At 42.8% G+C, this 20,588-nt stretch overlaps 1 protein-coding gene across 1 annotated transcript in view; it reads left to right on the forward strand.

Annotated features, from left to right (window-relative positions):
- Nucleotides 1-4,060: 4,060 nt before the first annotated feature.
- Nucleotides 4,061-20,588, forward strand: part of BCR (BCR activator of RhoGEF and GTPase) — a 102,211-nt gene continuing 85,683 nt past the window's right edge. Inside the window, exon 1 of the mRNA XM_037410395.1 lies at nt 4,061-6,248. Within this exon, the coding sequence (XP_037266292.1) occupies nt 4,733-6,248 (1,516 nt within the window). The 5' untranslated portion in view covers nt 4,061-4,732. The remainder of the gene's footprint in view (nt 6,249-20,588) is intronic.

Below are 20,588 nucleotides of genomic sequence, written 5' to 3' on the forward strand. Positions count from 1 at the left end.
ATGAGTATGTGTGGGTATGCAAGGAGTTATTTGTCCAATTATGTAATATTTGGACCTTATGATGTTCTACGTATTTGTTCATCTCCCAAATCTGTGTCACAAGAATGACGAATATATGCTCCACTTGTACCACGTGCTGCACTGAGTGGGCAGCATAGCCACAGTCTTTGTGTTTACTGGGTCTGAATGAGTGGAAAAGATGTTTCACTCTGCTGCAGCAAATTATGTTGTCTAGGCTAGGTGCTGGGGTTCAGTGCAGATGTGTTAGTGTTTACAGCTGCAAAATGACTCAGCAACATGTTCTGCAGGGAAAACCAAACCAAACTGGGAATCCTGATCTCTTCTTATATTTGTTATCTCCTAAGTGTTTCTTTCATTGCTGAGCTCAATTACCGTACAAAATCACAGAGATGCAATCTCTTCAACAATGCAATCATGTCTGGAAAATCAGCTGGGATGGTTTGTTTTTTCTAGTGGTTCAGTGCATTGCTTGATGTCATTACTGGTTTGTATCTTCTGGAGCTCCAAAATCTTCACTTAATGCAATACTGTGTCAGTCATTAACTATCCCTTGACAGTGATCTGACTCCATCTAGTCAATGATGGATGCTTTGAGACTGTTTTTTTTGGGGGGGTTGGGGTTTGGTTTTGCTTTTTTTTAATATTTATTATTTGGTTGGTTGGTTTTGGGGTGTGTTTTTTGGCCTCACTGAGGCTTTCCCTGCAAAGAACTCAGTATTAATAATTGGTCGTCTAAAATGAATCTTGGTTCATGTTGCAAATGATGAATTGCTTAGGAAAGCACAAAGGAAACTAGCTTTGGAAAAACAAATATAAATTTGCGAATTCTTAAATGTTTTTATCTGTTCTATGTTTTATCTATGCATGTTAATCCATTCTATCAGCGACTTGATTGGCTTTAAAGAAGTGTTAATGTTGTGGAAAACAGCGTTGGAACAACTGTAGTGATTCTAACCATAGGTAGGCTAAACCACAATTTTTATACCAGTTGAAGTCCTCACAGTGATCATGGCAACATTTGCAGTGCCAGCTTCCTTCTGGAATTTGCAGCTGAGAAACTGGAGAAGTAAAATTTGGAGACAGTCTGAAGCAAAGTTAAAAAGCAATTGTAAAAATTTCCCAGAAGTACTAATGTTATGCTGTTTCTTGTCTTAATAAGTAGAAGCTAATGTGCTAATGAGTTCCTGTTTAAATAAGTATGCATATCTGTTTGAGCAAAACAACAGGTAATGGATCAAAAGCAATTTTAAAAAAGTCACCTGACAGGCAGTTCATTTCTTACTACAAAAGCCTTTCCTTTTAACTTGTAATGATGTTGTTTCTGCCTTTAGAGTGATTATTTGAGACTTGGGTTATTATTATTTATTTTCTTATAGGTCACGTGATTCAGATCTTTCTGAATGCTGTTGGTTCCCAGCTCAGGCTTGTCTTGTTGTGGTACAACTGGAGTCCATTCTTCATGGTTCACTCTGTCCCCCTGTGTCTTTTCAGGTTTTCATCAATAGTTAGAGGTTATTGTAGGGTGTACAATGTAACGCACTGCAAGTGAATGCTATACACTCTAACACATCTGAGCATGCCAGTTAAAATGAAGTGTTTGGCAAGTTCAAGTTACAGCAGAATCTGCATTTGGTAGTGGAGATGCTTGACCAGTTCCTTGTATCTTTGGCCAGAAGGTTGTTCTCACAGCGAGAAATTGCCATTCTCTGAATTCTAAGGAGAGTTCCCATTTTGGGGGGTTCATAGCATGGTTTAGACTGGATGGGACCACTTGAGATTTACCAGGCTTCTCAAACTCTACCAGAGTTTTGTGCTACAAAAATAGTGTCTTAGTTTCAGCCACAGATTAATCAGAAATCACGGTTTATTTTTCTTTAAAAAGGCTCAGCATATGTCCTACCGCTTTTTTTTTTTCTTTTTTGTTTTCCCCTCCCCCCCTTACAAAGCCTCCGAACCTACCCGCTCCCGCCGAAGCCGCGGTTCCCGAGTGGGCGCTGAGAGGCGCTTTTCAAGCTGAGCCGAGAGTGGGTGCTGGCCCCGCCAGGGGGCGCTGCGCGGTCACGCCACGGCGGCGCGCTGGGCGGGCTCGCAGGGTTTAGCCCTCCCATCACAGGATTCTCGTTCTCAAATCACAGATAGGTGTCTGCCACCATAGCCTTCATGAAATTTTGTATCCTATTAAAACCATACTCCGCTGAACGCATAAAGCATCAGCAGAAATTCAGAGATCCCTTAAGTTCCCACTGGAATTTCTGATGTAGTTCCTCACTAGATGAAGAGGGTGCAGTTGTTGAATAGTATTATTCACGGGAAGCGTGCATACAGAGATCCCTCATCTGACCTATCAGAATTCTTCCTCCCTCCAGAAAGGGCACAAATGTCAGAAAAGTGAACCCTTTGTCAAACTCTAGACACAAAAAATCAGAACTGTGAAACTTGAGTTAAAAGTAACAGATGAATTCAGAACATATCCCTGTGATGTAATATACCTGTCATTATTATAACCATGCCAGTACAGTCTTAAACTTCCTATTAACTAGAAATACGTCGCATGTCAGAATTTTATTGTTCAAACTGGTACTAAGGCAAACAAATAGCCAACTGTATCAGTTGCAAAAAGCCAATTTATTTTATCTCTGTGAAAGACTGAGATTACTTGAAAGATTTATAGAGGTATTTATTAAACATATAGATTTTATTATGATTTCGATCATAATCTGTTTTCCATACAGGTCAGCCAATGCCTGTTACGTGTTAAAAGATGAGGAAACAAGTGCAGGAAAAGAGGTTAAACCCAGGAAACAAAACCCAAGAGGAATGAACTATGTAAAACTGAATACATGATTAGTCGTTTATTATATGTCTCGAAATACCCAAAAATATTTCATTTGGCATATAAAAAAGCAAGAAGTGAAAGAAATGTTTAATGGATTATGAAACACTACATATCTCAAAGGTAAGAGAGCTACTCCCCTGAACTTGTGCGTTTTGTTTTTATGGGATTTTATTAGTTCTTGTTGGGGCTATATCCCACCCTCTTTTCTAGTAACGTGCCAGAAAAGATATACTCACCGCAGACATGAAAGGAACAGGTTTATAGGGAATATGAGGTGTATGTATCTCACTTTTTTCCTATCATCCAAGCAGGCACGATGGAAGTTCAGATGTATTTGTTACCACTTTTTCAGAGGTTGAATTAGCACATGGAAAGGATACAGGGCTTAAACAAGGTCACATACTGTGATTTCAGAAAGAGCAATACTCAGCAGCCAGACTTTAACATTTAAATCGTTTGCCACCCTTCACTCAGAGCTGGGGCGTGGGACTGTCAGTTATTGTGGCTAGGATAATATACAGGACAAAAGTGAGACTTATGCCTGAACAAAGCAGCTTTTAGTGTTGGTATTACGGTGATTTCAGAGAAGCAGTTGCCCATCTCAGAAATCCAGCTTGTCACTTACGGCAAGGAAGGGAGGACTGAGTGAATGACAAGCCTGCTGCTAAACAGCACTTATTAGTGGGGGAGAAACATGACCTTTGAAGGTGAGCTGCATCGGTGCCTGGGGGGAGAGCGTTGCTGTGAGAGAGTACAGAGACGTGCTGGCGTTTATACATAACGTATGAGGGCGTGGATGCCCGGACGAGCATGGATACCTCCCTGTGCACACAGGGACGTGTGTACGACGCGTTCTTGCCCAGGCTTAGGTGTAGTCACGTCTGTCTGTGGTGCCGTCCAGGCCTGTGGCTGCAGGCGTGAGCAGACGCGAACGTACCGGGGTTGGCTTGCGGGGCTCGGCCCTTTGTCCGTCCGACAGCCGGCCCCCAGCGCGCCGCGGGGCAGGGCGCCGGGCGAGGCCTCCGCGGGCTCCGGCGGGCACGGCCGCCCGCCGCCGGCCCGGGCTGCCCCTTTAAGAGGCCCCAGCGCCGTGTCAATCGCTGCGCCGGGCTCCTTCCCTCTCCTCCCCTTCCGCAGCGCTGCGATTCGGGGCGCCGCCGCCAGAGCCGGGCCGCGCGATGGGCAGCCGCGGGCAGCCGCTGCCGCGCCGCCAGCCGCCGCGCCGAGGGGGCTCCCGCGGGGCCGCGGGGGGCTCAGGCACCGAGGGGTAGCGGCGGAGCTCGCCACGGGACGCGCCGCCGCCTCGCTGCTCTGCGCGGAGGCTCCGGAGAGCGTGTGCGCCCGGAGGACAGCACAATAGCCGGGAGGAGGAGACAGGGAAAGGGGCAGGGGGAAAGGAGGAGAGAGAAAGAGAAAGCATAACACGGGGGCTGGCGAGGGGAGGACGGAGCGGAGGACTCCTGAGCGTGGCTGCGCTGAGGACCGTGCCCAGGACGGCGGCGGCTGGAGGTGGGTGGGTGGGGGGCGATATTTACCTTCCTTCCCCCGCCCCGAGCCTGCTCCTTTGTCCACCCACTTTGAAGTGCTCTGGGATCGCCGGGGTTGGGAGCATTGTTGTTCGCTAGCAAAGGATCAGTCATGCCGGGGAGAGAGTAGCGAGCGTACGGGGGGCTGGGGCCAGCAAAAGCTGGAGGAGAGGCAGCTGCCGAGGATTGCCGTTTGCCTCCCAGTTTCCCTGCATGGACCGTGAAAGAGACGCATTGAGTTGACCCTGCCGGAGCTGTTTCTGCTTCTACATGTGAGATCCGGTTGGTTTATTCTCTCCACCTATCTCCAGCCTCCTTCCCCTATTCTCCACTTACTTCTGTATGCAAAATGGTGGACCCTGTGGGGTTTGTGGAGGCTTGGAAAGCACAATTTGCAGACTCTGAGCCTCCTAAAATGGAGCTGAAATCTGTGGGAGACATTGAACAGGAGCTGGAGATGTGCAAAGCATCTATCCGGAGACTGGAGATGGAGGTCAACAAGGAGAGGTTCCGCATGATTTACCTGCAGACTCTTCTGGCAAAGGAGAAAAAAAGCTATGATAGACAGAGATGGGGTTTTAAACGTGTTTCTCAGTTGCCTGAAGGGGGTGCAGAGCAGCAGATCCAGGACCCGCATCATCAGCAGTCTGCTGACCAAGACGAATATGAAAAAAGCAAGTCACACCATGGGGAGGAAAAGTTCAAACCCAGAATACCCTCTCTGCGGAAACTGTCTACCCAGAGCGATGGGTCAGACCTGTCACCTTTGGACAGCCCCCATCATGGAGAGGGAGAGCAGGACAGGTGTAAGTACTATGGTGAAGAGAAACTGAAGAGAGTTGTAGAAGATATGGAGAATCGCTGTGATACAGATGGCTCTCCTTCAAAACACAGATCGGCTTCCACGCGCAGGCTAGTGGGATCTGCTGAGAAGGAGGGATCGTTTGAACCTGTTTCTAAGGAGAGAGGGAACAGCACCAGTGTGGCAGCCCTAAGGTCCAATTTTGAGAGGATTAAAAAGGTTAATTCACATTCTTCTGGAGATAACAAGGATGTTGTTGAAAAGCCCTTTTACGTAAACATGGAGTATCATCATGAGAAGGGTCTGGTAAAGGTCAACGATAAAGATGTTTCTGATAAAATAAGCTCCCTTGGTAGCCAAGCCATGCAAATGGAACGTAAAAAGTCTTTGCACTCCCTGCCTTCTAACATGGTACCCAGCTTCAGTGAGTTCCAGAGGCCTGCTTACAGGGGAAGGTCCTCAGAGAGCAGCTTTGGCTATGATGGAGAATATGAGGATGCTGAACTGAACCCTAGGTTTCTCAAAGATAATCTGATTAATGCAAATGGCAGCAACCGCTCACCTTGGCAGCCCATGGACTTTCAACCCTATCAGAGTATCTATGTTGGTGGAATGATGGGGGAAGGAGAAGGGAAAGGACCTATTCTGCGAAATCAGGGCACAACTGACCAGGAAAAACATCTCACGTGGCCCAGGAGATCTTACTCCCCCAGGAGTTTTGAAGATATTGGAGGAGGATATACTCCCGATTGTAGCTCTAATGAGAACCTTACCTCCAGTGAGGAAGACTTCTCCTCAGGGCAGTCCAGCCATGTCTCCCCCAGCCCCACCACTTACCGCATGTATCGGGATAAGAGCCGTTCTCCCTCCCAGAACTCTCAGCAGTCCTTTGACAGTAGCAGTCCACCAACCCCCCAGTCTCAAAAACGGCACAGGCAGCAGCAGGTCATTGTGTCTGAGGCTACTATTGTGGGTGTACGAAAAACAGGACAGATCTGGCCAAGTGATGGAGATTTGCCTTCTGGGAGATGTCATCAGGACAGCTGCTTCCATGGGGATACAGGTGTGTACCAGCTTTTTGTGTAGTCTTTTAAATGTATGGAGCAGGAAATGGCATTGTGGACATGAATGGGAGAGGTTTTCCAAGTGACCCTGGGTAAATCGCTCAAAAGGGGCAACTGTTTCGTGTGGGAAGTCTGCGTTTATTTTGTAGTTGTCCTATTTTAGGAAGGTCCTGCTGAAGTATACATAAGACTGCATGTTAGGAATACAGATTGGTTTCCCAGAAGGGTTGATTCAGGCTTCTCTTGAGAGGCTCAGTGGAGTCCCATATTAATCAGTTCTTAAAGTTTCAATGTGAACACCTAGGTAAAAAAGGGCCAGAACTGTTCAGTATTCACCACCAGTTCATTCCCTCGCTTGTATTCTTGCATTGAGTAGTTATACTCTACCTCAGAGGTAGTAGGTGCCAACATGCCACAACCTGAGGGTTTTGCTGGAGCTTTACCAATAATGATGCTGCTCCCACAATCTTGTTTTTTCCTGTCTGTATTAATTGGAGTACTAGTTTCTCGTTCTGTCTCGTGTCATCCTTCAGTTAGAGCTGATTGGAGGTGATGATTGTGTAACCCTGTTCTTGAAGTTTTCTGCTATCACTGAGTGAAGGAAGAACTTGGAATACCAGGCAGCCCTGAGGGAAAGCTGTTAATTTAATTTCAGAGTCAGAATTTTTCTTTGGGGAAAATGGGCAATGTTTGAACCTGTTCTTATGTAAGCCATTCAGGCATGTAGGTGTGACTGTGGAATCACAGTGGATTTATAGTTGGTGGAAAGAGCAAACAGTGAACTATGTTGTTTTAGATAGATTTATTGAATGTATGTGGACATCTGAATCTTATTTATCAAGGCATAGCACATAATGTAAATACTATTTTGTGCTAACAACATCAGTAGTTTCCTATGCAGTGAAGGGGAAAAAAATCCAGGAATGAAAAAAACCCCAGTGTGATTGATAGACTTCTGTTGTTCTAAATGTGTGCATTACCTTGTGGGTTTTCTTTGTCTCTCTGAATCTGTCACTTCAGTAAGGAGTTAACATGTTATTTGTCAATGTGACTGAATTCCTCAAGTAGTAGATAAATTGAGAGGCCTATCGGAGATGATGTCATTTTCTCAGGTTGTGTGAGTTCTTTGCTCAGAGGAACTTTGCTGATGCCTGATTTTACTTTCCCTGCTGATCGTTTTTTGCCAGCAATACTTCTGGGAGCAACAATGAAGGGAGAGCTCTCCACTGCGCCCCCCCCCCCCCCCCCCCCCCCATCCTTACATCCCCATGTAGGAAGGCTGTACCATTGTAATGGATGTGCTTTGTACATGAAACCTCAGTGCCCTGTCCTGACAGTGACTTCTTCCATACCAGATTGTATATACATACTTGTTTTCTATCTGAGACTACTGCATTCTTGTTTGGTTTTATGCATATGTTTGTATCTTATGGGTAGTACTTGCAACGCAGGGGAGAGGCTGGATCTTGTGCTGGTTTAAACTGAGCTGCAACCATCTGTCTCTGCTCTTGTTTACTGACACTCTTTAGATGACTGGGAAGCCTCCTGGCAGTTGCAATTTTTGCAGAAGGAAACAAAGGGGCAAAAATAACAAAGGCTGATAAAGCTTGAGGATAAATTCAGATTTCAGAAAGGCAATCAATTTTTTTAAAAAATAATGTAAAATTAAAAAAAAATTTCTTTTTTTTTTTAAAAAAAAAGGCCTGCTGAAAATTCAGAACAGTTACAATTCGTGGTTGCACTGGAAAGCTTTGTGTCTTGTTCCTAAAGATGACCACACAATCGCAAGCAAGGACAGAATGTAACTGATCCACCTTCTGCTTTCCTCGGCATAGGGGGTAACATGGCAAGCTTAGCGGGAACCTTCACCAGATGGCTAATCATTACTGTCTTGCACATTAGCTGGTGGCAACTTTTTACTTAACCAAAAAGGCTTATGCCTTCAGGAGGACTGTGTTTCTGATTAATTCCTGCTGAGCATCATTTCATATGAATTTTCTTTCTTTCCTGATAAGGAAGAATTTTGATCTGAAACCAATTGGCAGAATCTCTGTTTCATAAAACAAACAAAAGACATGAGAGATCACAGTGTGATTAGCCGGCTGGCTACTGTTCCCAACTAGCATACTCTGATGCGGACTGCTCTCCCTCACCACGTGATGCAAATGCAGTTCACAGATCCAGACAGCTTTTCCTGCACCTGTGGTTCAGTCACTAGTTCTGCCAGGCTTCCCTTAAGTTTTGTTTGAACAGAGTGCAAGTTTGAATCACAGCAGGCTCTGGCCAGCCATAATGTTAATTAGCATCGAGTGGGATTTGTTGAATAGTATTTGGTTTCTTTGTGCATTCAGATTTTTGTATGCTTGCTGGCTTTGCTTTTCATGCCTCTGGCCATAGTAATGCTGAATGTGGTGTGGGCAGGTGCGGTGTGAACTTTCTGTCTGTATCTGCTGTCCCAGTGCATCTTGAGTTTGGCCAGTGGACATCTGCTGTTTTGCCCAAGTTCTTTCCTGAGCTCACAGTTGAATGACACTTTCCTACTTTTGTATTACAAAAAAGGACAAGAAGGAGGTCATCTAATTCCCAAGTGAATGGAATCCAAGCCAAAATTTTAATCTGGGCTCTTGGAGATGGGTTATCAAAAACCTTTAATCAGGCCAAGGTAGTAGGCTTTCAGTTTTTTTCAAGGAGCAGAATGAGAGCTTCAGGGTTGAGATTTGGTAATAACTGTACTTTTTATTAAATGTACTTAATGGAGCCCAGGCAAAGATACTCATGTTAGAATTAATTATGTATCACTAATTTCCTGTAGTGGGAATAGAAAAAAATCACATCTTAACTCTGTTAAGCTTGAATATTTTTACTATGATTGTGGAGGAAGAACAAGATTTTTTTAAAATTCTGTCTACTGTTAAACATTGGTTGCAGAGACAGACACAAGAGAAGCCACCCGTTGTGCATTTCTGCTTATAATCAAGGGGAGAGTTGCATAGTGCCATTATGCAGTGATGAGGCCTTGCAATGGCCTCAGTTGGGTCAGTTTTTAAACTAGTAACAGTTTGTTAATTGAGGAGCACACTGGAGTTGTTGCTTGGCTTTATAGCTTGCTTCATAAAAGCAGTGCATGCTGTGTGATAGCTCTGTATGTGAAATGATTTTATCTATCTGCATAACAACATGGAAACTTTATCTGGAATCTATGTATAAATATTTACCTGCAAAGCTGCTTCCTTTAAAGGTGCCCCAGTAGTGACTTCTGTTCAATTGAGAGGACTTGATAGCACTTTTCAGAGTTCTGCCAGGTTTGCGCTCTCAAAAGCTACCAACAACCATAGTGCTCAATATAAGGTCAGTTTGAGGGTATGTGTAATCTAATTCCATTGGAGTAAAGTTTCACTTATTTTATCCTGTACTAAGTGTGGGAGTGCTGAACATCCCTTCCTGAAATGCATGGAGCATTCTCTGTATTTCTAGTGAGTTTGATGTAGACAGAAGAAAGAGTGCTGGAATTTATCTATGCATGTGAACTGCAAGACTCAAAACTCCTGTTACCTCAGCTGGGCAGAATGCCATTTTAAAGTGCATACTTGCTTGGAGCTGTAGATTCTTCAGTTTTTGTGTTCCTTAAATGCCTGACCAGGTAGGCAAGTATCTGAATGTCAGGCTTATAAGGTAATCCTTGACACTACTTAATTCTAAAGCTCCAAGAAAGCATGCGGTACGTCAGCACGGAAGGACGTTGTTCTGTACCAGTTTCTGCAAGGGTCTGTTCCCGAGTTACTTGCATGTTCTGAGAACTTGGACAAGTTTCCTAATTCTGCAGTTCTTCCACCCACTATTGTATTGTGTGGATTTCACAAGATGTAGTTTGAAAAGTGCTTTGCAATGTTCTAGCAATACAAAGACAACACGCCAGTGCTGTTGCTGCTGTTCAGAAACACAACTTTCCTTTGAGCAGTGGAGGCAGACCAGTTCACTGTGATTCTTCCTGCTGAGGATCTGAAATGTAGGAACTGAGTGCAGCTCACTTGTTAATTTTAAGGACTGCTGGCCACAGGTCCTTCTGTCAGTCTGTGACTTACGTTGGGTCAAGAATGAGTTTTAAATTCACTCTGACACTTGTTTGGTTCATTTTGTTATTACTTTTTACACATGTTTTAATCCTTTGCTGTGATGATCAGTGGATTTCCTGGGAGCGCTGATGAAAAGATGCTGTTCAAAAGCTGCCCTCTGCCATTTGCTTTCCAGTGATTTAGTGGCTTTTGAGATTATCAAGCTGCTTGTGCTACCACTCCCTTCTTAGTTTTGGGGAGTGAAGAGCTCCTTCTTTTCCCCTGACAGATTTCTCTTTCCCTTTTGCTGAATTTAGTGGAATCTATGGAACTTCTGCTTTATGTCCCCAGGTAACTACAGTGGACTCTGCAGTCCAGTTTGGTTTTGTTCCTCCTTCTACAAACACTTGCTAACCTTTACCTCAGGCTTCCCATTAGTAATGGCATGCAGATAGATTTTATTTTTTGCTTTTCTTAGGTTCACCTTAGATCATGGAGTTTCTCCCACCCCAATGTTCAGATGGTTCTGCAGTTGCAAAGCACCTGCCTTTGACATGAAAGAGTAAACCAACCTGGGCAGTAGTTGTCTGAAACCAGAGTTTTGCAGAGGTGTGAGCAAAGGTAGTAAAATGAGTTCAGTGGAATGGTGAGTAGACATCCTGACTTGGGAGCGGGGAAAAATAAGGTTTAATTAGAAAATTTGCTAAACCTTTAAGTACAGGTTAGGAAATGCTGATTTGAATACGGGGCAGTACACTATAGCTAATGATATTGACTTGAAGCGTTAGGGGAGGGTAGGGTGATTTGTAATCCAAGGTTGCCTTCGCAGGCTATCTGGAAGATGGGCCAGCAAAGCAGACAAAAGCCTGCGAAGGTTTGGGCCCCAGTAATATCCTGGAGGCAGGTCTCTATCTTCCAGTTCTAGCATGTTCAGCAGCTCAGTCTCTAATGCCCTCCCTGTCTCCCCAACCTCTTAGGGATAAACAGTTATCATGTAGAGGCAAGTGGGACCTCTATTTCAGCTTCAAGGAATTTTGGAGGTCAGTCCATAAAGGTTAATGAGGTGAGACTTGGCAAGCTGTTTGAGGGGAATTGCTCCATTTCAATTACCATAGGGAAGCACATTGCTGTTCATGGAAATCAGACTGTTGATTGGAGGCACAGCTTATCTGGAGCTTGCTTTCCCCCAGAGAAACCAAGACTAGCAATTTTTTTTTTCCCGGACTGTCTCCTCTTTGATTTGTTCTGCCCAGTCAGATAAGCATGGAAAGAATAATAAGGACCTGATTCTGTTCTTTCACTGGTGAAATATCATTGACTTTAGTAATCTCTTGCTGGCACACATAGGAAAATAAATGCTGTTCTGGTACAGGTTGAATGGCAGCTTTGCTTTGCAGTCTACCCCTCTGTCTGCACGTGACAACAGAAAAGGTGGCATGGATTAGTCTGGGTGAACTGCATGTGACTGAAGTACTTCCAAAACAACAATTTGAGCAAAGCAGGTTTTGGCCAGCTCACTGATAACAAAGTGGATTGCTTTCCTGATCATATCTTTAAATTACGTGGGATGTGAAAGTGACCATAAACTGTAAGTAAATCCTTGAATGTTGGTGTGTCTTACTGCTGAGGCAGTTTTACAAATCCATAACTTCTCTAAACTTGTTCTGTCCTATGTAGGACCAGTGTGGCGTATTTCTGTCACAAAATCTGGTTGCGGTTTGCAAATCTTCCTATTACTAAAATAACAAAAGGATGTCTTGCTTTTGTCTTCTTCCAGCTGCCAAAACGCTGTCTCTCAGACCCTTTCTTAACCAGGTTATGGCTGATGTAGTAATCAGATTATTCCAAATGTAATTGGAATCTCTGTTTCAGAGAAAGCTCTGCCCAAATGCGGCAGCTGGAGCTGAGTTAGTTGCTCATGGCTACATGAATACATGAGAAGTATGTGTGTGAGAGTCCACAATGATTGCCCTGTAGGAAGAGTGAATTAAAGTTCAGTCTGTTGGTTTATACTACTGGATTGCACCTGTTAGTATTGCAGGCCCTTTGCCTAGTTATTTTGTTATTTGCACTAATTTGTTATTTCACCAATCTTTGTTGCTTCTGGGTTGCTTTTTGTATTTTGTGGAGGGAGGAATTATTTTCTAGGGGAGAATAAATCCACCACAACCTTCCTTCTTTTAAAAATAACATATAAAAAAAACCCCATCCTCTTTTGGAGCTTCTGCCCAGGTTAAATCTCACTCTGAAGTATCCAGAAGCCCCAATTACTTGTAGATTGATTTGTCACAACAGCCTAGTAACAAATGTAGTGGGCTACTCTGAAACCTAAGAAGCCAGCTTTTGCAGTAGTTACTTAATAGTGAGAAATTTGTGTATTTGGACTGGGCACCTCTGTTTGTGACCTGTCCTTGATATGTGGAGAAGTGCACTGTACAGCCTTGGCTCACTATGTCTGTTTCCTACTTCTTAAGAACTTATGCTCAACACTGAAATGCAGCTACTTCTCTAATGGGATATGTGTCAGCTATTATGTTATCAGAAATTATATACTCCCATGGCTACAAAGCTAGGTAAGGAGTGCCCATTTTGAACCCATGGTACGGGTGAGGCTGGAGCAGGCTCTAGTTGGTAGGATAGTTGTAAAAGAAAAACACAAACCGACAAAAAAAAATAAAATCAACCCCCCCACACACAAAAAGCCACAAAACCCCAACAAAACCCTCAGTTACCTATAGTCACATCTGTATGTTCTTTTAAAATGGGCCAGCAGCTTCCTGGCATGATCTGTTCTGAAGAAAAATACCTCATTCCCTGGAGCACTGGGCTTGAAATGTGTCTGAGCTGCTAAAAAGTAAATGTGATTGGTCTGTTGTCACCAGGGAGGTGTAACATACAAATACAGAGAGCTGTATCTGCTGCAGTCTACAATTACATAGCACGATATGATCTTGCCCAGGAAGACAGTAATGGCCTGTCAGCCTGGCTGGGCTCAGGGCTTCCCAAAAGAGATTAGATTATGGTGCTTAGTATGAGCCAAGGCAGAAAAGCCTGTTTCTGTGGCTGTTAGAATCCAACTGCTTCAGTTCGTAGCAATCTTCAGTTTTCCTTTCTGCTAGCCTGTTATCTGTTTTTTTGTTGTGTTTTTTTTTTTTTCTTTTTATAATGGTCAGCACTGACATTACAACATGAAGTTTCAGAAAATAATATGCTGAGAAAGGGAGTTGATCACTGTTGGAAGACATCTGTATGTTCCCCCCGTCCTTGCCCTTCATGTCTTCCACAGACTGTCCCCTTTGTGTTCTAGGTTGAATGTTTGAGCGTGGGAGTTCCCTTACCTTCCCTGGGTATCTTGTATACTTTTGCTTTACATTCTCCTGTGGTGGTCATTGGACTCTGTTGGGTCTGATAGGGATGAAATCACTATCATTGTTCAAAGAAAACACATTAATGCCTCACTCTGGCAATATTCTATCGTCTTTGCGAAAATCATGGTATTTGGATGAATGTATCTGTCTTGCTAATTGTACTAATTACTTGAATTTGTGGATTAGCAAGGAGAGAACATCCTGTTGTAAACTTACATTGCAGTTCTCCTGTCTAAGCCTGATTGTGGTTGATACCAAGCCCCGTGCTTAGCTGTGATTAAAGTTGCCTTGTATAGCTGGTGTGCAGCCTGCACCCCTTCAGTGACTGCAGTGAAGAGCAGCACATCTTACTGTCCGTTCCTTGTTTTACTTTTCTTGTTTTTCTTTAAGAAAAACCTTATGAGTGAAATTTGAATTGCAAAGAGGAAAAAAAATCTGACAAGCTGTAGTCTTGATTACATTCTTCAGCCTTTGGATATAAACCACTTCTCTAGTCTTAATATTGATCATCCATAGCTCCTGATATGGGGTAGGTGGATATCAGGAAGAGAGTGCTTTAGCTGAGTCTAGAGTATTTCCTCAAAGGTGCTCTTGCCTTCCTAACTGGCTGGAACAAGTATCTCTCAGCTTGCATAAGCATGCTCCTCAAAGGCCTTGAAGAGCTGCTCCTAACTAGGACAGAGGACTAGTACACTAAACACAAGCAGTGCATTGGGGCTAGCAGTTACCTGAACAATAGTTTGAGTGAATCTTTTATTCAGCCTTTTCTCCACTAGCTTCTTCCCTAAGGAATTTACCCATCGGAATGAAGTATGCTGCGAATCATGTAACTAGTTTGTGTGCTCCATGGTCTGCTGTTGACCTCTTTTGTAGGAGACCTGTGATTGTAATGAGACCAAAAGGCAGATGATGCTAACAGAACTACATGATGAGCGGGTACTTGATCAGATGGAGGGGTCTGGTGTGTGAGAAAGGGGACAATGTGTTTAGTCCTTAAGTATTTCCAGAAGGACCAGTGTCTGCTCACCTCAACAGGGAGCCTGGGAGCAACTGGCTGTCTTACAGCACAAGGCAGACCTGACTGGTCCCCATGCTCTCTTCTGATGATAGGGATCTAGAGAATTCCCTGGTTTTCCTTTGGTATTTCAGGTGGAGTATTGAGCTACAGGCCTGGCTGTCTTCTTGAATTGATCTGTACTGAGTGACAGTAATGAGAGGCTGATTGCAATTTTGAGATTGTTTACATGGTCTGATGCTCTTGTCATTCAGATGTGGGCTAGATTCTGCTTCAGTGAGTGCAGGAGCTCTCATATCTTATGAATTTATATGAGGGCATATTGAAGAAAATTGTTTTCCACTTTCCTGTATTCATAAGTTATGTTTGAACACATAGCCCCTAGAATGCAGCAGACCTGTCATTGCAGGCATTTAGTCTTTGGAGAGGCACTTCCTCAATTTGATTTGCTAAATTTCTTGAAGGTCCTCCTAAGCACAGCTGAGTAGTTACACAAACCCATAAGCCTTTTGCTTTGCAGTTGTTGAGAAACCACACTGCTTTGTATAGAAATATTTGCATAGGATTTATGCATCCTTCTGGCCCCTTCTAATCCAAATTGATTTTGCAATTTCTGTATGCCCTGAGTGAAATAAGTTTATATTGGTAAACTGATGGTCAAAGTAAGCTAAGGATTTGGAGCTACTGGAGTACTGGTTACCATGAAACCGTACCAGAAACTTCAGGTTGATGCTAATCCCTCTCTACTTCAGTATCGGGGAAGAGAAGATAATCTAGCTTCTCCAGTGGTAGCACTTATCTGTCTTGCAGGAGGTCGGAGTGGGCAGCACCCTGGAATAGAGCTGTAGCATCTGTAAGTCTTGGGAGGAGACAATATAAAGGTGGGGGGACATGTATCCCAGAAAGATGTAGGAGACAGAAGGTCCTGTTGCAGCCTCCACCTCAGTGAGGGGTGCATCTCAGCTGATCTCATCTCATCAACAGTTTTAGTAGATGATAGTATCATGATATACTTTTTGGTACCCCCCACCATCAGCTTGAGAGCTCCATGACAATGTCTGCAATTTGACATTGAACACAAACAGGAGTATAAAGATATAATCAATGTTTCTTGCCACTGAAAAATTCTGCATTGTACTGAAAAGTTTCTCCAGGGAGGTAAATAGGTGAGATAATGCTGACCCCAGCAGAAGGGCAAATCTAGCACTGTCTAAGGTAAATAGAGGACTGGCTGTGCTTAGAAGCAGCGGGTGTCTATACCAGTGCTATGGATGGCAGGCAGGTATTGGTGCACCAGACTCAGCTTCAAAGGGAGCCTCTTGAGTACAGCACACCCAGGGGTGTGGGGCACTGAAGGCCATCTCCAGTAAAATACACCAGGTAAGGTGGTAGGGCTTAGCATGCAGTTACAGAGCTGAAGTCAGCTTGCCATTACTGACTCCTGTATTGCTAAAGGGATCAGGGTTCTCATCAGGAAAAAATATTAGCCAGATAGAAAACAGGTAGAGCTTGGAATAAGTAGCAAGGAAGGTATGAGAGAGCTTAATGATTTTTGATATTTTTTTTTCTTGGATTATTGGGGTTTTTTTATTTAAAAGATGGATGCACCAATGGTTACTCTTGAAAACTGTAACAATATCTCAGGAAAGGCTTGACCCAGGGCTTGCTGATATTAGGGGATTTCTAGTGACTGTTTTGCTGTGACTGGAGCTCCACAGCACTAGCTCTTTGTTTCTATACAACTACCTGAACCAGAATTTCCCAAGGTATCTTGATTTTGAAGTGTGGGCTGATCTCTGACTTCGAAAGAGCTGATAGGGTTTTCACAGGCCTAGGTTATGAATGTTTGAAAACTAACATGCATGCAGCTTATGCTGTCCAGTTTCAGTAGCGATACTGCGGATGTGGTTGAGAGCTGTCTGTGAGCTGTACTGGACAGGCAGTTCAAAAACTTTATTCAGTTTTAAAGCTTCTCTTAGTTTATGGAGGACTCTTAGCTGTCCATATGCATCTGCCATGCCTCCTGGATGGGTGCTATGGAGACACTAATACAATCTGGGAAACATTTTTACTTTATTTAATAATTCTTTTAGCGCCACTCTGCCTCTGCCGTCATAAGAGGGCAAAAAGGCAAGAGAAAGTGATAAAATAGTGTTTACATAAAAACGTCAGATATACTTTTTTCAGTTTGTTCAGTCCTCTGAAGACTCTTAACAAAATGAATTTTGGCTAGGTAGGGTTTTTTAGCATGCATGGAGAGAAAAAAAATATGTTATTGTGTTTGTAGAATATCTGAGACAACAGAAGATGCCTTCCTTTCACCTGAGCAATTGTCCACAGCAAACTTGAGATCTGTTACACCATGGTGTGATCTTAGATGTTTGAATGTGACTGACCTGTCATGTTTGTGTTCAGCAAACATGCCCTAGCCCTGACCTTGACTACCCCAAATTTATTCAGGCTTGAGCACTGACCTATACATAATTTGTTGTGATCTTATCGTCTGGTCAAACTAAAATACATACTAATGTGATATAAGCTCTGCTTTGTTTTGTGCTCAATATGTAAATACAATACAATTTATACAGCAGATAAAGGGTTATGCATCTTTTCACAGTTAGTGTCTGTCCTTCGCTTCAGTACTTCTATGAAATCTCAGTATCTCCACTTAAAGCAAGTTATGTAAATGCATTCCGAATATGTGTCTGTCCAAGAAAAATCTGAAGAGGAAGAATTCTTGAACTTAAAACTTGTATTCTGTAAGTAGGTGTTTCAGACTGGTTTCAATGTGTACAAATATGTACTGATGCCAAGATGCAAGCACCCTTACAAAAGTTCCACCTAAGCTTTGTAACAAGCTTTTTCTTGTAATTAAATCAACAGCGAGTTAAGGAAACATTCCTATACTAAAACTGTTTTTCCCATTAATGGGCACTTGCCATGTCGGGCTGATATTTTTGCAAATAGGCTTGATAATTGCTTGTTTTGTGGTTGTGGGTTTTTTCCTTTCTAGGGAAACCAGTCGTTTGCAAGGTGGTGGTTTTTTTTTTTTTTTTTGGAAACACATTTAAAGAATGAAAAGTGTACTTTAAAAGAAAAACAGCCTTGGGTTTATAACAAGCTTTTATCTTACACAGTGATTTCCATAAATAAATTTCCAAGTGTTTTAACGAGGAAGTATGCAGCTCAGTCGTTTGACATGCTGAAGCTTAGGCTTCTAGCTGAATTTTGGTGAGCGCTAGTGTCCTGGAATCCAGTTTGGTGCGTTTCTCCTGGATGACACTTCTTTTCGCTGGAAAATGGATTAACTTCCTCTATATGTACATGTTTAGAAATGACTTTATATCCATATATAACTTTTGAAGGAAAATACTGTAGAAGAAAAAAACCCCAACACCTCACGATAAAAAAAACCTCAATTCTGGCGTTGGAGGCTTGCCCTTTTACTGATTTCTACAATTCCTATAGTTTCTTCCACTGCTATTTTCTTGCATCTTAATTTTATGTTCCTGTTAACTCACTCAGTTTCCCCTCTAAAGAATTAAGATCAAAATCAAAATTTGCCTCCCTGGGCTATGATTGGTTCTACTTATGTCTTGATTTCTGGTTTTTCTGCTTTTTCCTTTTTTCTTTTTTTTAAATTTTTATTTGCTTAAAATTTGAAGCAAGGGCTGTCTGGTCTTACAACATATATTTGTATATATGTCTTGCAGTATTTTCATATTATGCCCCTTGAAGCTAAATCTTGATTTAAGTTGTCTTTGGTGATTATGCTTCATGCTGTGGCATGCTGCCCTGTCAGTTGTGCCAACAACTGTTCGTTTGTAGGTTCATGCTGAGAACTGGATCGGGGAATTTATCTGTGGATTTTTTTTTGTGTGTGTTTTTTTGTTTTGGTTTGGTTTTTTTCCAAGCCAAACCCCAACAAAAATCACAAAGCTCCCCAAACCAAAACACAACCCCCCTCTAACCATGGATCTCATCCATCTTCCCCACAAATGTTTGTGTTGGAGCAGCAGCTGATTGGTTGGTGCTGGAGAGGAGAGAGTATAATGCCACGAAAGACAATGTATGCTTAAACCCCCAGTCTGTTGGGACTCTGAGGTTGTTAATTCAAATAACAATGGGAACGTTAATGCTGAGAAGTCATGTTTAACTTCAGCAATTTCAGTTCTGATTAGCCAGCTGCTTTGGGATTTCAGGAAGAGGTTTGGGGTATCTTTTGAGCAGAGCACCTCTTCCTTAGTCAGATGCTTTGTTTCTGCTGGGGCGGAGGGGGCAGAGAAAAGGCAGCCTAAGGCTTGCTGATGTTTGAAACACTGTTTTGTAGAATAAATCTAAGCAGAATGCTAGGACTGGAAATGGGGGAAAAGATACATTTACAGTCGCTATTGTTTGCAAGACAGACCAGATGATATCCTAGTCCATGTGACTGACGTCCTTTCCAGTTGACTATGTAAGTACTTCACATTTTTAATTATTACATCAGCAAGTACAGACTGTTTATGGCCAGGAGAAAATGGAAGAAGAAGATACAATTATTCCTTTTTACTAAGATTAATAAAATTCTCTAGCATCTGCTGAAACATTGTTTAGGTCATAAATTATCTGGAAGGAGGGCTATATGAATGTCGGGTCAATATAGCTTTTAGAGTAGACTGGATCACCTGAAGTAACTTGCATTTGGTTTCTAAAGAGTGTGTGTGTGTGTGAGTGTTCATGGGCTAAGATTTCATATTATTTTTTAATGATGTAATTACTGTAATGAGACATCCGGAATATTACATTTTACAACTACATAGTGTGTGAATGCTTTCCCTTGAAGAGTGCTTTTGCAGAAGAGGAGTCTTAGAGGTTATTGTTAGGCCTTCTCGTGCTTGTTTGCTTTGAACTATAACTATCATTGTCCTGGCCTAACAGTGCAATTAAGACTTGTGTCAAATAGCATGATTTGCTTAAAAAGCTTAGTCTAGAACAAGGAGGGGGCAAGGATCATCAGGAGAAAATATAGGTAGCTTACAGCATTGAAACATCTTTACAGTTTCTCTTTTGAATTTTGCTTAGGATGTTTACTTGACTCCCAGATAAGACTTCTATTTCTACTTATGAGTGCTGGCTCTGCACAGATTTGTAAACTTTTCTAACTTAACCCTGCTGAATTCCTGCCTGTATAGCAGCCAGGTGCTAGATTTCTGGCTTGCAGCTTCTTTTGCTCTTTCTGTTCCTGTTCAGTCTGCAAACATGGAAAAAAAAATGCCCCACCCTGCTGACTCACTGTGCCCAGAGCACTCCCTGTATTCCTGAAACAGGATTAATATCTGAGGCAGTTTGAACAGCTCAACAGAGCTGGGTCTGGTTCTCTCCTGCCGAACCTTTTAAAATAGCTGGTTTCTTCTCTTAGGCCCATGAATCTTGTCTGCACGCTCTACCAGGCCTCAGCCCCAAGGTGGTTTCCTTATCTCGTATTCATTTAAAGGGCTTTTGCAACAAATACAACTGTTGTAGAAATCAACTAGTATGTAGAATAATCCTTTTAACAGGTTTATTCTGATACTCTGTTGGGTGTTTAAGTGGATTTAACTGCATCGTTTAATATGTCCTTGAAGATGGTTCCAAATGAAACCTGCTGCTGTCAGATTCTGTTGTATCTCTCTGTATGCATACCAAGTGTGTCTGGGAGATGTCAGGCAGTGCCGTAGGCAGTGGGGAGGGGTTGCTATTTGTAGGGGAAACTAGGAGTAGCAAACCACTTATGCTGTTCACCGTCGTGCTGTCTACAACTTGGTCTCTTAGATAATACTCAGGAAGTCTAGTTGGTCTGCAAGTATTCAGAAGTGATTTCCCTGTTACAAGGGCGAATTTCATGTTCTTTTGCTTGTTCTTCTCCACCTTGCGCAGTATGCA

This window comes from Falco rusticolus, chromosome 1 (genome assembly GCF_015220075.1).
Source record: "Falco rusticolus isolate bFalRus1 chromosome 1, bFalRus1.pri, whole genome shotgun sequence".
NCBI classification, from domain to species: Eukaryota; Metazoa; Chordata; class Aves; order Falconiformes; family Falconidae; genus Falco; species Falco rusticolus.